Consider the following 18178-nt stretch of genomic DNA (forward strand, 5'->3'; position numbering starts at 1 on the left):
TAGTAATGGCTCCTGTGTCCTCCCCTCATTACCTGTAGTAATGGCTCCTGTGTCCTCCCCTCATTACCTGTAGTAATGGTTCCTGTGTCCTCCCCTCATTACCTGTAGTAATGGCTCCGGTGTCCTCCTCTCATTACCTGTAGTAATGGCTCCTGTGTCCTCCTCTCATTACCTGTAGTAATGGCTCCTGTGTCCTCCTCTCATTACCTGTAGTAATGGCTCCTCTGTCCTCCCCTCATTGCCTGTAGTAATGGCTCCTGTGTCCTCCCCTCATTACCTGTAGTAATGGCTCCTGTGTCCTCCCCTCATTACCTGTAGTAATGGCTCCTGTGTCCTCCCCTCATTACCTGTAGTAATGGCTCCTGTGTCCTCCCCTCATTACCTGTAGTAATGGCTCCTGTGTCCTCCCCTCATTACCTGTAGTAATGGCTCCTGTGTCCTCCCCTCATTACCTGTAGTAAAGGCTCCTGTGTCCTCCTCTCATTACCTGTAGTAATGGCTCCTCTGTCCTCCTCTCATTACCTGTAGTAATGGCTCCTCTGTCCTCCTCTCATTACCTGTAGTAATGGCTCCTCTGTCCTCCTCTCATTACCTGTAGTAATGGATCCTGTGTCCTCCCCTCATTACCTGTAGTAAGGGCTCCTCTGTCCTCCCCTCATTACATGTAGTAATGGCTCCTGTGTCCTCCTCTCATTAACTGTAGTAATGGCTCCTCTGTCCTCCTCTCATTACCTGTAGTAATGGCTCCTGTGTCCTCCCCTCATTACCTGTAGTAATGGATCCTGTGTCCTCCCCTCATAACCTGTAGTAATGGCTCCTCTGTCCTCCCCTCATTACATGTAGTAATGGCTCCTGTGTCCTCCTCTCATTACCTGTAGTAATGGCTCCTGTGTCCTCCCCTTACTACCTGTAGTGATGGCTCCTGTGTCCTCCCCTCATTACCTGTAGTAATGGCTCCTCTGTCCTCCCCTCATTACCTGTAGTAATGGCTCCTCTGTCCTCCCCTCATTACCTGTAGTAATGGCTCCTGTGTCTTCCTCTCATTATCTTTAGTAATGGCTCCTGTGTCCTCCTCTCATTACCTGTAGTAATGGCTCCTGTGTCCTCCTCTCATTACCTGTAGTAATGGCTCCTGTGTCCTCCCCTCATTACCTGTAGTAATGGCTCCTGTGTCCTCCCCTCATTATCTGTAGTAATGGCTCTTGTGTCCTCCTCTCATTACCTGTAGTAATGGATCCTGTGTCCTCCCCTCATTACCTGTAGTAATGGCTCCTGTGTCCTCCCCTCATTACATGTAGTAATGGCTCCTGTGTCCTCCTCTCATTACATGTAGTAATGGCTGCTGTGTCCACCTCTCATTACCTGTAGTAATGGCTCCTGTGTCCTCCCCTCATTACCTGTAGTAATGGCTCCTGTGTCCTCCCCTCATTACCTTTAGTAATGGCTCCTGTGTCCTTCCCTCATTACCTGTAGTAATGGCTCCTGTGTCCTCCCCTCATTACCTGTAGTAATGGCTCCTGTGTCCTCCCCTTATTACCTTTAGTAATGGCTCCTGTGTCCTTCCCTCATTACCTGTAGTAATGGCTCCTGTGTCCTCCCCTCATTACCTGTAGTAATGGCTCCTCTGTCCTCCCCTCATTACCTGTAGTAATGGCTCCTGTGTCCTCCTCTCATTACCTGTAGTAATGGCTACTGTGTTCTACCCTCATTACCTGTAGTAATGGCTCCTGTGTCCTCCTCTCATTACCTGTAGTAAGGGCTCCTGTGTCCTCCCCTCATTACCTGTAGTAATGGCTCCTGTGTCCTCCCCTCATTACCTGTAGTAATGGCTCCTCTGTCCTCCTCTCATTACCTGTAGTAATGGATCCTGTGTCCTCCCCTCATTACCTGTAGTAATGGCTCCTGTGTCCTCCCCTCATTACATGTAGTAATGGCTCCTGTGTCCTCCTCTCATTACATGTAGTAATGGCTGCTGTGTCCACCTCTCATTACCTGTAGTAATGGCTCCTGTGTCCTCCCCTCATTACTTGTAGTAATGGCTCCTGTGTCCTCCCCTCATTACTTGAAGTAATGGCTCCTGTGTCCTCCCCTCATTACCTGTAGTAATGGCTCCTGTGTCCTCCCCTCATTACCTGTAGTAATGGCTCCTGTGTCCTCCCCTCATTACCTGTAGTAATGGCTCCTGTGTCCTCCCCTCATTACCTGTAGTAATGGCTCCTGTGTCCTCCCCTCATTACCTTTAGTAATGGCTCCTGTGTCCTTCCCTCATTACCTGTAGTATTGGCTCCTGTGTCCTCCCCTCATTACCTGTAGTAATGGCTCCTGTGTCCTCCCCTTATTACCTTTAGTAATGGCTCCTGTGTCCTTCCCTCATTACCTGTAGTAATGGCTCCTGTGTCCTCCCCTCATTACCTGTAGTAATGGCTCCTCTGTCCTCCCCTCATTACCTGTAGTAATGGCTCCTGTGTACTCCTCTCATTACCTGTAGTAATGGCTACTGTGTTCTACCCTCATTACCTGTAGTAATGGCTCCTGTGTCCTCCTCTCATTACCTGTAGTAAGGGCTCCTGTGTCCTCCCCTCATTACCTGTAGTAATGGCTCCTGTGTCCTCCCCTCATTACCTGTAGTAATGGCTCCTCTGTCCTCCTCTCATTACCTGTAGTAATGGATCCTGTGTCCTCCCCTCATTACCTGTAGTAATGGCTCCTGTGTCCTCCCCTCATTACATGTAGTAATGGCTCCTGTGTCCTCCTCTCATTACATGTAGTAATGGCTGCTGTGTCCACCTCTCATTACCTGTAGTAATGGCTCCTGTGTCCTCCCCTCATTACTTGTAGTAATGGCTCCTGTGTCCTCCCCTCATTACTTGAAGTAATGGCTCCTGTGTCCTCCCCTCATTACCTGTAGTAATGGCTCCTGTGTCCTCCCCTCATTACCTGTAGTAATGGCTCCTGTGTCCTCCCCTCATTACCTGTAGTAATGGCTCCTGTGTCCTCCCCTCATTACCTGTAGTAATGGCTCCTGTGTCCTCCCCTCATTACCTGTAGTAATGGCTCCTGTGTCCTCCCCTCATTACCTGTAGTAATGGCTCCTCTGTCCTCCCCTCATTACCTGTAGTAATGGCTCCTGTGTCCTCCCCTCATTACCTGTAGTAATGGCTCCTGTGTCCTCCCCCCATTACCTGTAGTAATGGCTCCTGTGTCCTCCTCTCATTACCTGTAGTAATGGCTCCTGTGTCCTCCCCTCATTACCTGTAGAAATGGCTCCGGTGTCCTTCCCTCATCACCTGTAGTAATGGCTCCTGTGTCCTCCTCTCATTACCTGTAGTAATGGGTCCTGTGTCCTCCCCTCATTACCTGTAGTAATGGCTCCTGTGTCCTCCCCTCATTACCTGTAGTAATGGCTCCTGTGTCCTCCCCTCATTACCTGTAGTAATGGCTCCTGTATCCTCCCCTCATTACCTGTAGTAATGGCTCCTGTGTCCTCCTCTCATTACCTGTAGTAATGGCTCCTCTGTCCTCCTCTCATTACCTGTAGTATTTTCTCCTGTGTCCTCCTCTCATTACCTGTAGTAATGGCTCCTCTGTACTCCTCTCATTACCTGTAGTAATGGCTCCTGTGTCCTCCCCTCATTACCTGTAGTAATGGCTCCTGTGTCCTCCTCTCATTACCTGTAGTAATGGCTCCTGTGTCCTCCCCTCATTACCTGTAGTAATGTCTCCTGTGCCCTCCCCTCATTACCTGTAGTAATGGCTCCTGTGTCCTCCCCTCATTACCTGTAGTAATGGCTCCGGTGTCCTCCTCTCATTACCTGTAGTAATGGCTCCTGTGTCCTCCTCTCATTACCTGTAGTAATGGCTCCTGTGTCCTCCTCTCAATACCTGTAGTAATGGCTCCTCTGTCCTCCCCTCATTGCCTGTAGTAATGGCTCCTGTGTCCTCCCCTCATTACCTGTAGTAATGGCTCCGGTGTCCTTCTCTCATTACCTGTAGTAATGGCTCCTGTGTCCTCCTCTCATTACCTGTAGTAATGGCTCCTGTGTCCTCCTCTCATTACCTGTAGTAATGGCTCCTCTGTCCTCCCCTCATTGCCTGTAGTAATGGCTCCTGTGTCCTCCCCTCATTACCTGTAGTAATGGCTCCTGTGTCCTCCCCTCATTACCTGTAGTAATGGCTCCTGTGTCCTCCCCTCATTACCTGTAGTAATGGCTCCTGTGTCCTCCCCTCATTACCTGTAGTAATGGCTCCTGTGTCCTCCCCTCATTACCTGTAGTAATGGCTCCTGTGTCCTCCCCTCATTACCTGTAGTAATGGCTCCTGTGTCCTCCCCTCATTACCTGTAGTAAGGGCTCCTGTGTCCTCCCCTCATTACCTGTAGTGATAGCTCCTGTGTCCTCCCCTCATTACCTGTAGTAATGGCTCCTGTGTCTTCCCCTCATTACCTGTAGTAATGGCTCCTGTGTCCTCCCCTCATTACCTGTAGTAATGGCTCCTGTGTCCTCCCCTCATTACCTGTAGTAATGGCTCCTCTGTCCTCCTCTCATTACCTGTAGTAATGGCTCCTCTGTCCTCCTCTCATTACCTGTAGTAATGGCTCCTGTGTCCTCCCCTCATTACCTGTAGTAATGGCTCCTGTGTCCTCCCCTCATTACCTGTAGTAATGGCTCCTGTGTCCTCCCCTCATTACCTGTAGTAATGGCTCCTCTGTCCTCCTCTCATTACCTGTAGTAATGGCTCCTCTGTCCTCCTCTCATTACCTGTAGTAATGGCTCCTGTGTCCTCCCCTCATTACCTGTAGTAATGGCTCCTGTGTCCTCCCCTCATTACCTGTAGTAATGGCTCCTGTGTCCTCCCCTCATTACCAGTAGTAATGGCTCCTGTGTCCTCCCCTCATTACCAGTAGTAATGGCTTCTCTGTCCTCTCATTACCTGTAGTAATGGCTCCTGTGTCCTCCCCTTATTACCTGTAGTAATGGCTCCTGTGTCCTCCCCTCATTACCTGTAGTAATGGCTCCTGTGTCCTGCCCTCATTACCTGTAGTAATGGCTCCTCTGTCCTCCTCTCATTACCTGTAGTAATGGCTCCTGTGTCCTCCTCTCATTACCTGTAGTAATGGCTCCTGTGTCCTCCCCTCATTACCTGTAGTAATGGCTCCTGTGTCCTCCCCTCATTACCTGTAGTAATGGCTCCTGTGTCCTCCCCTCATTACCTGTAGTAATGGCTCCTGTGTCCTCCCCTCATTACCTTTAGTAATGGCTCCTGTGTCCTTCCCTCATTACCTGTAGTAATGGCTCCTGTGTCCTCCCCTCATTACCTGTAGTAATGGCTCCTCTGTCCTCCCCTCATTACCTGTAGTAATGGCTCCTGTGTCCTCCTCTCATTACCTGTAGTAATGGCTACTGTGTTCTACCCTCATTACCTGTAGTAATGGCTCCTGTGTCCTCCTCTCATTACCTGTAGTAAGGGCTCCTGTGTCCTCCCCTCATTACCTGTAGTAATGGCTCCTGTGTCCTCCCCTCATTACCTGTAGTAATGGCTCCTCTGTCTCCTGTACACCAGATGTCCACATGTCTGGTCCAGATACACAGATCTTATATTACCTCATACATCTCCTATACACCAGATGTCCCAATGTCTGGTCCAGATACACAGATCTTATATTACCTCATACATCTCCTATACACCAGATGTCCCCATGTCCATCCAGATACACAGATCTTATATTACCTCATACATCTCCTGTACACCAGATATCCCCATGTCTGGTCCAGATACACAGATCTTATATTACCTCATACATCTCCTGTACACCAGATGTCCCCATGTCCATCCAGATACACAGATCTTATATCACCTCATACATCTCCTATACACCAGATGTCCCCATGTCTGGTCCAGATACACAGATCTTATATTACCTCATACATCTCCTGTACACCAGATGTCCCCATGTGTGGTCCAGATACACAGGTCTTATATTACCTCATACATCTCCTGTACACCAGATGTCCCCATGTCTGGTCCAGATACACAGATATTATATTACCTCATACATCTCCTGTACACCAGATGTCCCCATGTCTGGTCCAGATACACAGATCTTATATTACCTCATACATCTCCTGTACACCAGATGTCCCCATGTCTGGTCCAGATACACAGATCTTATATTACCTTATACATCTCCTATACACCAGATGTCCCCATGTCTGGTCCAGATACACAGATCTTATATCACCTCATACATCTCCTGTACACCAGATGTCCCCATGTCCATCCAGATACACAGATCTTATATCACCTCATACATCTCCTGTACACCATATGTCCTCATGTCTGGTCCAGATACACAGATCTTATATTACCTCATACATCTCCTGTACACCAGATGTCCCCATGTGTGGTCCAGATACACAGATCTTATATTACCTCATACATCTCCTATACACCAGATGTCCCCATGTCCATCCAGATACACAGATCTTATATTACCTCATACATCTCCTATACACCAGATGTCCACATGTCTGGTCCAGATACACAGATCTTATATTACCTCATACATCTCCTGTACACCAGATGTCCCCATGTCTGGTCCAGATACACAGATCTTATATTACCTCATACATCTCCTGTACACCAGATGTCCCCATGTCTGGTCCAGATACACAGATCTTATATTACCTCATACATCTCCTGTACACCAGATGTCCCCATGTCTGGTCCAGATACACAGATCTTATATTACCTCATACATCTCCTGTATACCAGATGTCCCCATGTCTGGTCCAGATACACAGATCTTATATTACCTCATACATCTCCTGTACACCAGATGTCCTCATGTCTGGTCCAGATACACAGATCTTATATTACCTCATACATCTCCTGTACACCAGATGTCCCCATGTCTGGTCCAGATACACAGATCTTATATTACCTCATACATCTCCTGTACACCAGATGTCCCCATGTCTGGTCCAGATACACAGATCTTATATTACCTCATACATCTCCTGTACACCAGATGTCCCCATGTCTGGTCCAGATACACAGATCTTATATTACCTCATACATCTCCTGTACACCAGATGTCCCCATGTGTGGTCCAGATACACAGATCTTATATCACCTCATACATCTCCTATACACCAGATGTCCACATGTCTGGTCCAGATACACAGGTCTTATATTACCTCATACATCTCCTGTACACCAGATGTCCCCATGTCTTGTCCAGATACACAGATCTTATATTACCTCATACATCTCCTGTACACCAGATGTCCCCATGTCCATCCAGATACACAGATCTTATATTACCTCATACATCTCCTATACACCAGATGTCCCCATGTCTGGTCCAGATACACAGATCTTATATCACCTCATACATCTCCTATACACCAGATGTCCCCATGTCTGGTCCAGATACACAGATCTTATATTACCTCATACATCTCCTGTACACCAGATGTCCCCATGTCGGGTCCAGATACACAGTTCTTATATTACCTCATACATCTCCTGTACACCAGATGTCCCCATGTCTGGTCCAGATACACAGATCTTATATCACCTCATACATCTCCTGTACACCAGATGTCCCCATGTCCATCCAGATACACAGATCTTATATTACCTCATACATCTCCTGTACACCAGATGTCCCCATGCCTGGTCCAGATACATAGATCTTATATTACCTCATACATCTCCTATACACCAGATGTCCCCATGTCTGGTCCAGATACACAGATCTTATATTACCTCATACATCTCCTATACACCAGATGTCCCCATGTCTGGTCCAGATACACAGATCTTATATTACCTCATACATCTCCTGTACACCAGATGTCCCCATGTCTGGTCCAGATACACAGATCTTATATTACCTCATACTTCTCCTATACTCCAGATGTCCCCATGTCTGGTCCAGATACACAGATCTTATATTACCTCATACATCTCCTGTACACCAGATGTCCCCATGTCCATCCAGATACACAGATCTTATATTACCTCATACATCTCCTATACACCAGATGTCCCCATGTCTGGTCCAGATACACAGATCTTATATCACCTCATACATCTCCTGTACACCAGATGTCCCCATGTCTGGTCCAGATACACAGATCTTATATTACCTCATAACTCTCCTATACACCAGATGTCCCCATGTACATCCAGATACACAGATCTTATATTACCTCATACATCTCCTGTACACCAGATGTCCCCATGTACATCCAGATACACAGATCTTATATTACCTCATACATCTCCTGTACACCAGATGTCCCCATGTCTGGTCCAGATACACAGATCTTATATTACCTCATACATCTCCTATACACCAGATGTCCCCATGTACATCCAGATACACAGATCTTATATTACCTCATACATCTCCTGTACACCAGATGTCCCCATGTACATCCAGATACACAGATCTTATATTACCTCATACATCTCCTGTACACCAGATGTCCCCATGTCTGGTCCAGATACACAGATCTTATATTACCTCATACATCTCCTGTACACCAGATGTCCCTATGTCTGGTCCAGATACACAGATCTTATATTACCTCATACATCTCCTGTACACCAGATGTCCCCATGTCTGGTCCAGATACACAGATCTTATATTACCTCATACATCTCCTGTACACCAGATGTCCCCATGTCTGGTCCAGATACACAGATCTTATATTACCTCATACATCTCCTGTACACCAGATGTCCCCATGTCTGGTCCAGATACACAGATCTTATATCACCTCATACATCTCCTGTACACCAGATGTCCCCATGTCTGGTCCAGATACACAGATCTTATATTACCTCATACATCTCCTGTACACCAGATGTCCCCATGTCTGGTCCAGATACACAGATCTTATATCACCTCATACATCTCCTGTACACCAGATGTCCACATGTCTGGTCCAGATACACAGATCTTATATCACCTCATACATCTCCTGTACACCAGATGTCCCCATGTCCATCCAGATACACAGATCTTATATCACCTCATACATCTCCTGTACACCAGATGTCCACATGTCTGGTCCAGATACACAGATCTTATATCACCTCATACATCTCCTGTACACCAGATGTCCCCATGTCTGGTCCAGATACACAGATCTTATATTACCTCATACATCTCCTGTACACCAGATGTCCCCATGTACATCCAGATACACAGATCTTATATTACCTCATACATCTCCTGTACACCAGATGTCCCCATGTCTGGTCCAGATACACAGATCTTATATCACCTCATACATCTCCTGTACACCAGATGTCCCCATGTCTGGTCCAGATACACAGATCTTATATCACCTCATACATCTCCTGTACACCAGATGTCCCCATGTCTGGTCCAGATACACAGATCTTATATTACCTCATACATCTCCTATACACCAGATGTCCCCATGTCCATCCAGATACACAGATCTTATATTACCTCATACATCTCCTATACACCAGATGTCCCCATGTCTGGTCCAGATACACAGATCTTATATTACCTCATACATCTCCTATACACCAGATGTCCCCATGTCTGGTCCAGATACACAGATCTTATATTACCTCATACATCTCCTATACACCAGATGTCCCCATGTCTGGTCCAGATACACAGATCTTATATTACCTCATACATCTCCTGTACACCAGATGTCCCCATGTCCATCCAGATCCACAGATCTTATATTACCTCATACATCTCCTGTACACCAGATGTCCACATGTCTGGTCCTTATACACAGATCTTATATTACCTCATACATCTCCTATACACCAGATGTCCCCATGTCTGGTCCAGATACACAGATCTTATATTACCTCATACATCTCCTATACACCAGATGTCCCCATGTCTGGTCCAGATACACAGATCTTATATTACCTCATACATCTCCTGTACACCAGATGTCCCCATGTCTGGTCCAGATACACAGATCTTATATTACCTCATACATCTCCTATACACCAGATGTCCCCATGTCTGGTCCAGATACACAGATCTTATATTACCTCATACATCTCCTATACACCAGATGTCCCCATGTCTGGTCCAGATACACAGATCTTATATTACCTCATACATCTCCTATACACCAGATGTCCCCATGTCTGGTCCAGATACACAGATCTTATATTACCTCATACATCTCCTGTACACCAGATGTCCCCATGTACATCCAGATACACAGATCTTATATTACCTCATACATCTCCTATACACCAGATGTCCTCATGTCTGGTCCAGATACACAGATCTTATATTACCTCATACATCTCCTGTACACCAGATGTCCACATGTCTGGTCCATATACACAGATCTTATATTACCTCATACATCTCCTATACACCAGATGTCCCCATGTACATCCAGATACACAGATCTTATATTACCTCATACATCTCCTGTACACCAGATATCCCCATGTGTGGTCCAGATACACAGATCTTATATCACCTCATACATCTCCTGTACACCAGATGTCCCCATGTCCATCCAGATACACAGATCTTATATTACCTCATACATCTCCTGTACACCAGATGTCCCCATGTGTGGTCCAGATACACAGATCTTATATTACCTCATACATCTCCTATACTCCAGATGTCCCCATGTACATCCAGATACACAGATCTTATATTACCTCATACATCTCCTGTACACCAGATGTCCCCATGTCCATCCAGATACACAGATCTTATATTACCTCATACATCTCCTATACACCAGATGTCCCTATGTCTGGTCCAGATACACAGATCTTATATTACCTCATACATCTCCTATACACCAGATGTCCCCATGTCTGGTCCAGATACACAGATCTTATATCACCTCATACATCTCCTGTACACCAGATGTCCCCATGTCTGGTCCAGATACACAGATCTTATATTACCTCATACATCTCCTGTACACCAGATGTCCCCATGTCTGGTCCAGATACACAGATCTTATATCACCTCATACATCTCCTGTACACCAGATGTCCCCATGTCTGGTCCAGATACACAGATCTTATATTACCTCATACATCTCCTATACACCAGATGTCCCCATGTCTGGTCCAGATACACAGATCTTATATTACCTCATACATCTCCTATACACCAGATGTCCCCATGTCTGGTCCAGATACACAGATCTTATATTACCTCATACATCTCCTATACACCAGATGTCCTCATGTCTGGTCCAGATACACAGATCTTATATTACCTCATACATCTCCTGTACACCAGATGTCCCCATGTCTGGTCCAGATACACAGATCTTATATTACCTCATACATCTCCTATACACCAGATGTCCCCATGTCTGGTCCAGATACACAGATCTTATATTACCTCATACATCTCCTATACACCAGATGTCCCCATGTCTGGTCCAGATACACAGATCTTATATTACCTCATACATCTCCTGTACACCAGATGTCCCCATGTCCATCCAGATCCACAGATCTTATATTACCTCATACATCTCCTGTACACCAGATGTCCACATGTCTGGTCCTTATACACAGATCTTATATTACCTCATACATCTCCTATACACCAGATGTCCCCATGTCTGGTCCAGATACACAGATCTTATATTACCTCATACATCTCCTATACACCAGATGTCCCCATGTACATCCAGATACACAGATCTTATATTACCTCATACATCTCCTGTACACCAGATGTCCCCATGTCTGGTCCAGATACACAGATCTTATATTACCTCATACATCTCCTGTACACCAGATGTCCCCATGTCTGGTCCAGATACACAGATCTTATATTACCTCATACATCTCCTGTACACCAGATGTCCCCATGTCTGGTCCAGATACACAGATCTTATATTACCTCATACATCTCCTGTACACCAGATGTCCCCATGTCCATCCAGATACACAGATCTTATATTACCTCATACATCTCCTATACACCAGATGTCCCTATGTCTGGTCCAGATACACAGATCTTATATTACCTCATACATCTCCTATACACCAGATGTCCCCATGTCTGGTCCAGATACACAGATCTTATATTACCTCATACATCTCCTATACACCAGATGTCCCCATGTCTGGTCCAGATACACAGATCTTATATTACCTCATACATCTCCTGTACACCAGATGTCCCCATGTCCATCCAGATACACAGATCTTATATTACCTCATACATCTCCTATACACCAGATGTCCCCATATCCATCCAGATACACAGATCTTATATTACCTCATACATCTCCTGTACACCAGATGTCCCCATGTCCATCCAGATACACAGATCTTATATTACCTCATACATCTCCTATACACCAGATGTCCCCATGTCTGGTCCAGATACACAGATCTTATATTACCTCATACATCTCCTGTACACCAGATGTCCCCATGTCTGGTCTAGATACGCAGATCTTATATTACCTTATACATCTCCTATACACCAGATGTCCCCATGTCTGGTCCAGATACACAGATCTTATATTACCTCATACATCTCCTGTACACCAGATGTCCCCATGTCCATCCAGATACACAGATCTTATATTACCTCATACATCTCCTGTACACCAGATGTCCCCATGTCTGGTCTAGATACGCAGATCTTATATTACCTTATACATCTCCTGTACACCAGATGTCCCCATGTCTGGTCCAGATACACAGATCTTATATTACCTCATACATCTCCTGTACACCAGATGTCCCCATGTGTGGTCCAGATACACAGATCTTATATCACCTCATACATCTCCTGTACACCAGATGTCCCCATGTCTGGTCCAGATACACAGATCTTATATTACCTCATACATCTCCTATACACCAGATGTCCCCATGTCTGGTCCAGATACACAGATCTTATATTACCTCATACATCTCCTATACACCAGATGTCCCCATGTCTGGTCCAGATACACAGATCTTATATTACCTCATACATCTCCTGTACACCAGATGTCCCCATGTCTGGTCCAGATACACAGATCTTATATTACCTCATACATCTCCTATACACCAGATGTCCCCATGTCTGGTCCAGATACACAGATCTTATATTACCTCATACATCTCCTATACACCAGATGTCCCCATGTCTGGTCCAGATACACAGATCTTATATTACCTCATACATCTCCTGTACACCAGATGTCCCCATGTCTGGTCCAGATACACAGATCTTATATTACCTCATACATCTCCTGTACACCAGATGTCCCCATGTCCATCCAGATACACAGATCTTATATTACCTCATACATCTCCTGTACACCAGATGTCCCCATGTCCGGTCCAGATACACAGATCTTATATTACCTCATACATCTCCTGTATACCAGATGTCCCCATGTCTGGTCCAGATACACAGATCTTATATTACCTCATACATCTCCTGTACACCAGATGTCCCCATGTCCATCCAGATACACAGATCTTATATTACCTCATACATCTCCTGTACACCAGATGTCCCCATGTCCATCCAGATACACAGATCTTATATTACCTCATACATCTCCTGTACACCAGATGTCCCCATGTCCGGTCCAGATACACAGATCTTATATTACCTCATACATCTCCTGTATACCAGATGTCCCCATGTCTGGTCCAGATACACAGATCTTATATTACCTCATACATCTCCTGTACACCAGATGTCCCCATGTCCATCCAGATACACAGATCTTATATTACCTCATACATCTCCTGTACACCAGATGTCCCCATGTCCATCCAGATACACAGATCTTATATCACCTCATACATCTCCTGTACACCAGATGTCCCCATGTCCATCCAGATACACAGATCTTATATTACCTCATACATCTCCTGTACACCAGATGTCCCCATGTCTGGTCCAGATACACAGATCTTATATTACCTCATACATCTCCTATACACCAGATGTCCCCATGTACATCCAGATACACAGATCTTATATTACCTCATACATCTCCTATACACCAGATGTCCTCATGTCTGGTCCAGATACACAGATCTTATATTACCTCATACATCTCCTGTACACCAGATGTCCCCATGTCCATCCAGATACACAGATCTTATATTACCTCATACATCTCCTGTACACCAGATGTCCCCATGTCTGGTCCAGATACACAGATCTTATATTACCTCATACATCTCCTGTACACCAGATGTCCCCATGTCTGGTCCAGATACACAGATCTTATATTACCTCATACATCTCCTGTACACCAGATGTCCCCATGTCTGGTCCAGATACACAGATCTTATATTACCTCATACATCTCCTATACACCAGATATCCCCATGTTTAGATCCTAGATGATCCGTTTTGCTCAGTTCCTTGCAGGTTTTATTCAGATACAACCTCATATTTTCTGTCCTTCATCCTTTCGATGTTTCTGAAGACATTGTCCTCTTCTACCCCTCCACCCGATCTCTGATTTGATCTTTCTTCCTCCCCCTTTGCACTTACCTCAGCTCTACACTTATGCAGAAGAAGAATAAGTAGAAATATGACTGTGGTCATTCTTCAGAGCTTGTCCTCCACCAGAGATCTCAGATCACAGCAAGTCCAACACAGAAGTGAAAGCCACAAATGGTCTCCAGTCCTTTCTGAGCAGGGACCTCTGGGCCAATGACCATGGACATCTAGTGTAATGGTCAGGGTCTGCACAAGGTCAGCGTCTGTTTGATCACATAGTTCTCATTAACCACAGAGAAAACATCACGCTGCCTGTGACATTCGCAGATTCAATGGCTGCCAGGAGAATTTCATCGGGATCCAACTACAGCTATGAAAGGCCACGACTGCTCGGTACAGATATCCAGGGCACATCGGATTGGAACGTTATATAAATGAGATTTATATCATCTTGTGCGACTCAGAATCTGCACGTCTCTGTATACAGTGAGAGGCCATGGGCATCCTCTCTGCACGTCTCTGTATACAGTGAGAGGCCATGGGCATCCTCTCTGCACGTCTCTGTATACAGTGAGAGGCCATGGGCATCCTCTCTGCACGTCTCTGTATACAGTGAGAGGCCATGGGCATCCTCCCTGCACGTCTCTGTATATAGTGCGAGGCCATGGGCATCCTCTCTGCACGTCTCTGTATACAGTCAGAGGCCATGGGCGTCCTCCCTGGACTGGGTGGCATGAGCAACCAAACACACAGACTCACTTTTTGTTGGGTATAAAAGATGGTCACAGCTTTATTTAATTAACAATTCAAAATCTTTATCTCGTAAATGCACTTGTAAAATCGTTCCATCGGCTCGGCCGCTCTATGCCAGCTGGCCTCCCAGCTGCCAAGTTGGCCAACCGAGCCTTCACATCCATCGCTCACTTTCCGCCACCAGCAGGGCCGTGTACCCCTACACGGTGCTGCGACCACCACCCAACAAAAAGAGAGCCTGCTAAATACCGTCTTGAAAGCCCGATAAGAAAATATCCGTGCCGATGTCGTTTAAATGGGCCCTATCCTCACGCATCATATTGTCATTATTGCCCTCCAATTCCCTGTGACGCACCACAACCCCACAACGCCCTTGAACATAATGGGACATTCTCGTATTAATGGTACGTCTGGCCCTCTCAACTGCCGAGCGATCCCGGGCTCCCCTCCACACCACCCGGGGACTCACCTCTGACCATACCCCCACGACCTCGGCGAAAAACGACATAATGCGCTCAAGGTCCTGACGCATGAGCGTAATTAATTCGGCCACCCGTTCAGTGCAAAGATCGTTACCCCCCCGCATGTAAAACTAACACCACCGGGCCTTACACCTCTGTCCGGCCCAGAAAATGTAAGAATGTCCAAGTAACCAAACCACCGGCCTGGGGCGCGTTGTGCCAGCAACTCCTGAAAAAAAAAGAACAACAACACATCATTACAAAAAATTACAATAAATCAGGGCGTATGTAACGCGCGAAACACGCCGACCTCCATGTCCGATTTTCATCACTTCCGCATCCGGGAGTCCAGCCCTGGCTGCCTCCGTCGCTGCCCCGATCTGGAAGGAATGCATGACGTAACTCCTGTGATCTGCCCCAGGACCCCAAGGCACTTCCAAAAAACAGCTTGAAAATGGTAACGCGTTCGAGGAGAGCTGTCCTCATGCACCAACGAAACTGGGCACGAAGGGCCGTCAACCGACCCCAAACGAATCCAGGTACCCCTACCAAAAACATCGGATTTTGAACGTCGCACCCGTATGCGAACAAACCCAGAACCCAATGCCACGTTAGCCGTCAAAAAAGGAAAGATTCAAAAGGTGAGGAGCAAACCACAGAACACCCCTTAATCAAGTCGCACAGCAAAACAAAAGAAACCGGCCGCCGCGATTCGTCCGGGATATGCTCCCTGCGCCAACCCTTCAAGGCCTGTCTGATGATAAAAGACTTCGTAGGATCAGCCAACCCCTCGTCAGATTACGAACCAACCCTGAAGCTCACCAGTCATGCGGCCAGGGCTCAGCGCACCATGAAGACCCGAAAATCGCTCCAAAACCATGCGCGCCAGTGGTGTCCGTGAACAGTGAAATCTCGGAATTAGAGACTTCGTGGGCCTGCCAGCACGTCCTGCCATTATATGCCACCAAAAAACTCTCCCACACCCGCAGGTCAGCCCGGAGCGGAAATACGAATGCGATGTTTGGGCGATGAGTACCTTTCGTGGCCAAAGACAAGCGCCATAAAAAAACCCTGCCCATAGGCATGACCCGACACGCGAAAACCAGCAAACCCAATAACGATTGCATCTGCCGCAGCGTGACCGCGCAAAAACCCTTCACCAACAACAAAAGCCTATCGAGCTTATCCCTAGGCAAACGGAAGACCATTGCCTCAGAATCAAGTTCAATGTCAAGAAAAGACAAAAACGTGCAAGGGCCCTCCGTCTTTTCCGCCGATAACGGGACCCCGAATAGCTCCATGAAAAACTGAAAAGACTTCAACAAACAAAAAATCATCCAGATAGTGAGTGACTGACCGAAAGCCAGTTTTGTACTGAACCACCCACTCCAGGAATGAACTAAAAAGTTCAAAATATTTGCATGAAATGGAGCAGCCCATGGGGAGGCAGGTATCGTAATAATACATCCCATCAACCATGCAACCCAAAAGATGATAGCAGTCTGGGTGCACAGGCAGAAGTCGGAAAGTGGACTCGATGTCCGATTTTGCCAACAACTCCCCCTTGCCCGCTTACCGCAACAAGAAAACCGCCCTGTCGAATGAGACGTAGGATACAGATGCCTGCTCCGGAGAAATTCCATCATTCACCGACGAACCCTTAGGGAAGGATAAGTGGTGAATGAATCTGAACTTCCCAGGCTCCTTTTTAGGGACAACACCTAATGGTGAAACCCTCAGGTTTGGAAATGGCGGAGATGAAAAGGGGCCTTCAATGCGGCCCATATCCACCTCCTTGCCTACCTTTTCCCGGAGGACATCCGGGTGCTCCTCTGCGGACTTTAGATTCACTGCAAAAGAACCAACTGGGGAAAAATTAAAGGGGATGAAAAAACAAAATGAAAAGCTGAAACTAAGCTGTCCCGCCGCTTCCTTATCAGGATACCGGCCGAGCCAGTGGGACATCTCCCAAACGTTCACCGGTGTCTTTTTGTTCGGCACCAGCGCCATTCCCCCTGTGCCTAACAGCCGGACGGGAGCACTTGACTGCCGAGTGGTTCCCCCCACAAGTGGAGCACTCGTGCTTGTATTTGCACAGCCCGTAGAACCTGCAATGGCCCTCGTTGAAGAGCCAGCAGGCCCCAGGGCGCCTGACGGCCGCCGAACCATGGCCGGTATTCCCAGCTTGCCCGGCGGCCCCAGAGTGAATGGGGGGTCGCTGAGACACCATCAAGCGGATCCAATCATCGGCCGCCTTCACACCCCAACCCATCCCCGGCTCCCAAAATCTTCACCGTACCACCACCAGGCGGAACCCCCATGAGACTTATAGGACGAATAAATAACATCCTGATAAATGAACAATTCTGAACAGCGTTCAGGGTGTTTCTGACCCATCACGCACCCCAACACCGAAAAGGCTTGCAGCCAATGGGCATTCTCTCTGCAAGTCTCTGTATACAGTGAGAGGCCATGGGCGTCC

General features: G+C 46.7%; 1 protein-coding gene across 2 annotated transcripts in view; it reads right to left on the reverse strand.

Moving 5' to 3' along the window:
- LOC140128413 (sex hormone-binding globulin-like) overlaps positions 1 to 14695 on the reverse strand; it is a 120047-nt gene extending 105352 nt beyond the window's left edge. For both annotated transcript variants that reach the window (XM_072150118.1, XM_072150117.1), the window contains exon 1: positions 14534 to 14695. In XM_072150118.1, the coding sequence (XP_072006219.1) occupies positions 14534 to 14587 (54 nt within the window). In that variant the 5' untranslated portion in view covers positions 14588 to 14695. The remainder of the gene's footprint in view (positions 1 to 14533) is intronic.
- Between the last annotated feature and the right edge of the window lie 3483 nt (positions 14696 to 18178).

Source organism: Engystomops pustulosus, chromosome 4 (genome assembly GCF_040894005.1).
Source record: "Engystomops pustulosus chromosome 4, aEngPut4.maternal, whole genome shotgun sequence".
Lineage (NCBI taxonomy): Eukaryota > Metazoa > Chordata > Amphibia > Anura > Leptodactylidae > Engystomops > Engystomops pustulosus.